At 41.2% G+C, this 8,523-nt stretch overlaps 1 protein-coding gene across 1 annotated transcript in view; it reads left to right on the top strand.

The window, feature by feature from the left end:
* Window positions 1-2,417, top strand: part of TMEM11 (transmembrane protein 11) — a 5,775-nt gene extending 3,358 nt beyond the window's left edge. The window contains exon 2 of the mRNA XM_085884633.1: window positions 375-2,417. Within this exon, the coding sequence (XP_085740759.1) occupies window positions 375-876 (502 nt within the window). The 3' untranslated portion in view covers window positions 877-2,417. The remainder of the gene's footprint in view (window positions 1-374) is intronic.
* The last annotated feature ends 6,106 nt before the right edge of the window (window positions 2,418-8,523 follow it).

The following is an 8,523-nucleotide window of genomic DNA, read 5'->3' as shown; positions in this document are numbered from 1 at the left end:
ACACACTTACACACACACACTTACACACACACTTACACACACACACTTACACACACTTACACACACTTACACACACACACACACACACACACACTTACACACACACACACTTACACACACACACACTTACACACACACACACTTACACACACACACTTACACACACACACTTACACACACACACTTACACACACACACACACACACTTACACACACACTTACACACACACACACACTTACATACACACACACACACACACACACACACATACATTACACACACACATTGTATGTCGTGCGAACACGGGGGCTCTAACTTTGCACGAAGGACCTCGTGTGCATCTTTGATGACCCTTTGACTCCGATTTGTGCAGAGAGGAGTGCATCATCATCCACGAGGTGTACGAGGGGGACGCCGCGAGCGAGCGGTTCGAGCTGGAGCTGGAGCGAGCGCTCGAGGCACAGTACCGCTACATCGTGGTGGAGCCGGCGCGAATCGGGGACGAGACCGCGCGCTGGATCGCCGTCGGAAACTGTTTGCACAAGAGCGCGGTGCTTGCGGGTGCAGGTTGCCTGCTCGTCCCCTTCCTCGTCCCATCCAGATACATCTGCGGGGTTTCCCTGCCGCTGGGCGTCGTGTCGGCCGCCTGCGCGGCGCTCTACGCGGTGTCGTGGCAGTACGACCCCTGCTGCAAGTACCAGGTGGAGGGAGACGCGGACGTCCTGGCTCGGCTGCCGTTGCACACGCTGCGTGCTCCGGCGCCCGTCGTCCTCTGCCGGCGCGACGACACACTACGCAAGCGGCTGCACAACACTCTGGCCATCGCCGCTGCGCTCTATTGTCTCCGTAAGGCGTACGAGATGTACGCCCCTTGACCGATGTCGGTGCTCAGACGAAGCCTTCATGATGCCTGGCTGCAAGACTTTTAGCTGGCTGGGTTGGATTTGGGTTTTATTGGTAAATGTTTTTTTTTGTCTTGTACACATTTTTTTTGTTGTTGCAGGTCTACCACAAAATTTACTCAAAATATTTTGGGAGGCAGGATATTTGGCTTGCAAATTTAAAAAAAGCGATAAAGGTTGTCAGCCTTGTCCCGTCGTATCAAAGCTGCACACACTTGTCCATTTATCGAATCGTTTCCCTTCCTTCGACATGGCACTTTTGCACGTTGTTCCGGCGAAGAACCTTTTCCACAAGTGTTGGATAATGAGATTTTGTCGCATGGGAAAGATTTGGAACAGCAGCAAGTGGCTTCATAATCTGTTAAAAGATTGCAATGAGTTATCTTGCCCCTTATTTTGAGGGAGAAAAGAAATTGGTCTGACTTACATTATTTTTACTTAGGTTTGGTTTTTTTGTGATCGTCACAGATATCACTTATTCTGGATGGGGTTGGCAGGCTGGCCGAAAGTTACACACCCTCGCCTCGAAGCTGTGTAGCCTGGGTTTGAATCCCGACCCAGCTATAAACTCTCATCCCGGTACTTCACAGGCAGGGCGATTCATCAATGTATCTGCCGTCCCTCGGATGGACGTTAACCTGGGTGTCCCGTCTACCGACGTTAGTTGGTGGATGTTAGAGACCCCACAGTGTCATTGGCGAAGAATAGGTGAGCTATCACTGGCACCACAAACAAATTCCAAATTCCTGCCCTAACTACTTAGTTGAGCGTCAGGCCTGGCCAGCCGGTCCGCAAACGACTCGGCCAAAAACTTACCCCGGCCAGCCCAACAAGAACGTGTGAATAATTGTGGCCGTTGAAGAAGATTACGTATTCTGGTTACATTTGGAATGCCATGAATATAGAAACACTAAATTAGGAGCCATTCATGTTTTTTTTTTGTTTTTTTTTGACATGAACCTTCAAATACCTTTATACTCTTTCATCGTCATTCTTTTCTCCACCCCTACTCCCCCCCCTCTCTTCCTCCCTTCAATTCGCTATCTTTTCTCGATTTACAACCCATTTCCCCTTCCTTTTTGATACTTGTGTAGATAGCTTCTGAGCTCCCCTGAGAGGTGTGGAGGTTTGAGCAGTTTTGGGGAAACATCATCCCATTTTTACATGCAATCATTTTTGCTCTGTACCTGCATCTTCCTTTCTTCCTCCAACCATTCACAACTCTATCGCTTAGTCAGCCACAAGCGCTTGGTCAATTCCTCCAGCATGGTCCAGAAAAGTTACAGCAAACTGGTGTATATGGTACATAGGTGTGAAATTGTGCCTGTGCATTCTGGTAAAATATAAGGACTGTGAAATTTAGTGAACAGGAGTCAGCCACTTGATTCAACTTGTTCTGTATTTCTTTAATCTCGTGCTCGAGCTATGACTGTGGCCGAACTGACTTCCACGGCCTGGCCATGCTCTTGCAGTGGAACAGTATTGTAATAAACTTGGGGAAACGTTTGAAAGAATCCAAGCTTCAGGTTGCGCACTGCTCAAGTCTGTGGACTGTTGCATTTGTGGTGATGTAAAATGATTTTCTGTTTTTATAATCATCTGAGCCTCATGGAGGAACTCGCCTTTTTGTGTCGAGTCAAGGCTCGTGGAAGAGCTAGAACACTGAACGGATCAGGCCCAACATAACAAAAGGAACAGTAGAAAGATGGGTGGATTCACCAATAGTGGGGTTGAAGGACAAAATAGAGGGACACTTGGACAATTGAGTGGTAGAGGATGATGCATCGGGTGGACAAGATGGACACACAAGCAAACTGCAATCACCATTTCTAAGTTTGTCATAAATGAGCTGGTTTATACTCGGTCAGGTTTTTGGTAAATCAATCAGTTCAAAAATTAATCATTTAATTATGGAATTATGATATATAATGAGGGAAGGCATTGACGATCCTTATTTACAGGTAAAATTTAGAAGTTAAAAATTCTCAAGCTGTCACCCTCTCATCAGATTATAAATTTGCAATTGGTCACTGGCATTGACACCAATAAAAAAAATTTTCTTCGGCATCAAAAAAACTGCATGTAGAGAACAAACAGTTTCAAATCGAGCACCTCGCTGCCATTAAAGCACTTAAATTGCATCAGATGTGGCAATCATGCGAATTGTTGCTCCCAGCTTGCCAACTCGATGACAGAAGACGCCATTTGCATTTTTGCCACCTACATCTTGACCTGGTTTAGAATTCCGTGCAAGCCTGGGTAACTTGCTTGTGTTGTTCCAATGTACAAAGAAAAAAACGACCGTATTTAGAGGTTGCTCAATGAGGTTGAAGTTCTAGTGTGGTGAGTCACCTGGACTGTGGTGCCTGGTGTGGTTTCATTGATTGCATTGTATGTAGTCTTTGCTGTCAAGTCATTCAGTAAGAATCGAACATACTTTTTAAAAAAAATAATTATTTCAAATTTTTTTACCCTGCGAGTAAAAGTGTGTTTAAGCAATTGGTTCGCTGTGTGGTTAAGTGTGGTTGTGTCTGTCTGTCTACAGACTGATGTGATTGCATTGTTTTATTTTATTCCAATTGAATCATACATTGAACACTGTAGAACATGAATCGCCTGATTGGTACTTCCAAAAACCCTCAGTTTTGTGAGTATCAATTGGACAAAATATTACGCCATCTCAACCGATCGAATTTGCTGCTCACGCTCGGTGTTTGGGGGCATATTGAGATTCAGACAAAATTGCTGTTCATAGGAAATATAGATTGTGCTCAGAAACGCAGAAGTGAAAATACCTTTTCCATGTCCTTTTCTCAAGACTGCATGGGAAAAGGTGTTCTAGGCTATGGACTCCAGTTGCCAGTGTACTTTATTTCCATCTATCAAAGTTACTCTTTTTTTTTTTTTTTTCTCATCATGATTTTTTTTTGGACGCCATCTTTTTGCATGGCCGCAATCTTGAATATTTGCTGTTTTGATACTTTTTGACTACAGTTTGGTCATTATACAATCTCAAATAATATAGTATCTGGATGTTTTGCAAACAAAATATATGTATATCATGTGTATCTATGTTACTAAAACTCTAGCCTGGTGTTGGCTTCGAGGTTAGGGTGGCGGCTTGGGATCCTAGGGTCGTGAGTTCAAGCCCCGTTGGCCACTGAATTAAAAATACACCAGGAGGTTGGCTCAGCCTGTCATCCTTCTGAGGTCGGAAAAATGAGCACCAGTGTACTGGTAAGGGGGACACTGCATCAGCGGCATAGCCACGTCCCAACCAATGATGCAACCAGCAGCCACAGGCTGCACTCAAGAGAGAGACCAAAACTCATCTTGTATGCATGTATGTATGTATGTTCCTGAAATACAGCCAAAACGGTACACGATAGTGCAAAAGTTTTAGGACCACCTTACTTACCATTCGCTTGCGGTGTGCACTGTGCAGTATCAAGTTTTGTTCAAATCGGGCAACGAAAAAATTATTAAACAAGCCGGGAGGCGACGATGGTTCGCGGGCATTATTGAACAATGCCACGATAGGTACAATTGAGTTAGTGGAAGCTTTTGAGGAAGCCCTTCCATAAAAACCTATCTTCCGTCAAAATTGACCAAATCAAATCGGATAAAGCAGTTAGGGTTAGCGGTTAGCTAACAGCTAAACTAATGGACATGATACACAGCTTCTAGCAAATGAAATTGCGAGAAAAAAAAATCGAGAATAAAAATAAATAAAATTCAAGTGGGCGTGGCTCCACCCACAAGGGGCATGGGATGCCCCTCACACAAAAAGACACAACAAGACCATGATATCTAGCTTGTGTTCAAGTTTCATCAAGATCGCATCAAACGTCATGGAGCTATGCTCTGGAGAGAGTCACAAACAGAGACAGACAGACACACAGACACAACAAAAATAGTGGTCACTGCTGGCGCCCGCGAACCAATTTAAAAAATCACAATTCCCTATTCAGTCAAGTACTCTTCGGGAGTATTTCATCAATGCAAACAACCTCAGCGGTAAAGTTTGCTGGAGCTATCTTTTTTTTTTCTTGAAATGATTTTTTTCATCAACTGCTGTCACAACAGGAACCCAACGGGTTCATGGGTTGTCTAGTATCATATATATTGGTCCGTGGGTGCCAGCAGTGTTGGTTAATGCATGTATTTATATATATATTTATAAATATATATTTCTGTTTTAATATATATATATATATATATATATATATATATATATATATATATATATATATATATATATATATATATATATATATATATATATATATATATATATATTCTTGTATATGTTTATATTTATTTATTTATATACACTGCCGGTCAAGAGTTTGAGAACACCCCCATTTTTCCAGTGTTTACTGAAATTTAAGCAGTTTAATGTTTCAATGTACTCTGAAATTAAAGCATAGAACAAATAAACAATTGCAGATAAAAAGAAAATCATGGAATCGTTTTGTTGAACAAAATTGAATCAAAATTTTTGATTCATCAAAGTAGCCACCTTTTGCAGATATAACAGCCAAACATACTCGTGGCATTCTTTCTGCAATGGAAATCAAATATTGTTTGGAAAGTTCTTCCCAACACTGTTGCAGAAGTTCCCACAAATGTGTTGCACTTGAGGTTGCTTTGCTTTCACCTTCTGTCCAGTTCATCCCAAACCAGCTCGATGGGGTTTAAGTCTGGAGACTGTGCTGGCCATTCCATGATTTGAAGCCGACCATCTTGTTCTTTTCTTCGAAGGTAGTTCTGACATTGCCTGGAGGTATGTTTTGGGTCGTTATCTTGCTGTAGGATGAACCTCTGACCAACTAGGCATATACCAGAGGGTATTGCATGGTGCTGCAAAATGCTGTGGTAGCCCTTTTGGTTCAGGGTGCCAGTCACTCTGTGCAAGTCGCCAAATGGATCCAGCAAAACAGCCCCAGATCATCATGCTTCCTCCTCCATGTTTGAGAGTTGGTGTCATACGAAGGATCCATCCTTTCGCCTACTCGATGGTGTACAAAAACCCTGCTGACGAACCGAAAATTTCAAATTTTGATTCATCGGTCCATAAGACCTTACAGTTTTCAGTAGTCCACTGGTGGTGCTTCATGGCCCAGGCAAGCCTCTTTTTATTTTGCCATCTTTGCAATGGCTTTCTTACTGCCACTTGACCTGTCAAAGCTGCAGCTCAAAGTCTTCTCTTCACAGTTGAAACTGAGACGTCCTTATTTCAACCAGTGTTAAGCTGTGCTTGAAGCTGTTGTTCTGTGAGCTGCCTATCACGCAAGCTGTTGACTCTCAGAAACTTGTCTTCTGATTGTGTTGTGGCTTTGGGTCTGCCAGACCTCTTCCTGTCAGAGTTTCCTCCAGTTTTCAAGTGCCTTTTGATGGTGGAGGAAACTGTACTCATTGACACCTTGGCTTGCTTTGTAATTTCTCTAAAGGAAGACCTACGCTTTTAACGGTTATAATGGTCTGTCTGTGTTCCTTTGTTAATTGTCTTTTTCTCGCCATTATGATAGCAATATACTACTTCCTGCAGTGCAATATTGTCCAAATAATGCTTCAGAGCGTGAAGCAACACAGTCTGTTCCAACACTGCTTTTATACAGATAGAGGGTTTGTAACAAATCATCAAAAGTTAGGACACCTGTAGGAATTGTTTGCATCAACTTTCAAGGCTTAATTTACTTCCATTGCTGCAGAACAGCTGTGGTTTCTAACCCATTACTTGTTCACTGAAAAGGGCATTTTTTTCACAACTCTGAAATTTACATTATTTTTCAGTATTTGGAAACCTAAACTTTTTTTTTAACCTCTGGCAGTTTACCACTTCGCTTTGTTCCATTTCAGGTTATTCACTGGACGTGAACTGCTTAAATTTCAGTAAAAACTGAAAAATGGGGGTGTTCTAAAACTTTTGGCCGGTCGTGTACTTGCTTCTGTGATGGTGTTGATAAAATAAAAGTCAAGCTTCACACTGCAGAAAACATCCAAGTACTTAATTAAAAAAATTTGTTTCATCAAATCAAGTTACTCCAGTTTTCTATCTCTATGAATTGTTTGACATTCTACATGTTCTTTGTCATGCTGATCATTCAAATATGATCTGTGTATTTGTCATCATGGTGACGTATAATATGACTGTTTATATTAATGGATAACGTGGAGTTAAAAAAAAATGTACAATATGATTTGTACAAAGTAATGTAATTATTTGTAAAAAGTAAAGTAAAAAATTATAAAAGGCAAAATAATTTGTAAAAAGTAAAGAAAAAATATGCAAAATGTAATTCATGCTTTGGAAAAGTAAAATGAAAAAAGGTAATATAATTTGAAAAATTAAAGTAATGATTTGTAAATAGTAAAATAATTAATGCTTTGTAAAAAATGATAAAAGGTAATTTTTTGGAAAGTAATTTGTAAAAATGAAAGAAAATGTAAAAAGTCATGTGATTTGTCAAAAGTAAAGTTTTTTTTAAATGTAAAAAGTAATGGAATTATTAAAAAAAAATGTGAAAAGTAATGGACTCCTTCCTCTAATTAATGGACCAGTGTTATTGGGTTCGTTTGTTGGGTGACACCTACAGTTCTGGGCCAATCACATCCAGACTTGCGAGAGGATCAACATGACACATTTAATGTATAGGGGTGTTTTTCTATTTGTCAGGGAGGGGTGGGGGGGGACGTAAATTCTCAATTTACATGTTTACCATATAGCACCACCTCCAGGTGGGGGGAGGGTATAACAATCTCCACTATTTACAGTCCAGTATTCCCATTCCCACGTTTTCCAGAGCAGTGATGTTTGGAATTATAAGTAGTAGGTATGTTTTTGCTTCATGCACATAACCCAGGGTATTTTTTTCCTATACAGAGATGTCGCTTACCTATACACCGCCGAAATAAAGGTATGTGTTGGAATAACGTGTTGCATGCTTGGAACAAGATTGCCTGCAGAGCAGGTAATCTGCTATTACCCCAAGACACCAGAAAAAAATGCGAACCTCTTTTTTTTATGAAGTTCACTTATTAAATGAACAGAAAATCTACATGAAATTTTCATAAAATACAAAAATGGCACATAGCATAGACCATTGATAGTTTCCTTTTTCCTGTTGGGGAATTTGCCGCTGTGGTCCTACACAGCATGGAGGAGGAATTGTTTTCATGATACTCCTTAAAAAGAGCCACATACATTTCAGCATTCATTTACTACCATCAAGTGTTCATCTGCCTGTAGTACCTCCCAGTAATCTTCTCTGAGCTCCCAGGACTCAGGATTAGAACCCAGACAATTAGCTGGAGTTGAGGCATCTGAACAAGTCTTTCATTGACAGGTCTTCAGACTTCCTGATATTCAGCTGGTTGCACTTCGGTGCTTTATCCCTGCCTTCCCTTTCTTTTCGTGCCTTTATCACTGGTCATTTTGACTGGATACAGTTGAATCAAAGAATCCCAGACCAATGAGCAACTCATTGCAGTACCATTGCAATCCAGCAAATTTAGAGCAGGCAGATTTTGAAAGAGCAGAATTCACCTTCTCGTACTTTTAACAAGACGTCGTTGGAAGTTAAGGTCATTGCGAGGTGCAGAAATGGCACGAACCAT

This window comes from Eptatretus burgeri, chromosome 6 (genome assembly GCF_056783735.1).
Source record: "Eptatretus burgeri isolate ZD-2024b chromosome 6, Ebu_testis_v1, whole genome shotgun sequence".
Classification (NCBI taxonomy): Eukaryota; Metazoa; Chordata; class Myxini; order Myxiniformes; family Myxinidae; genus Eptatretus; species Eptatretus burgeri.
This window is presented reverse-complemented; position numbering and strand designations above follow the sequence as displayed.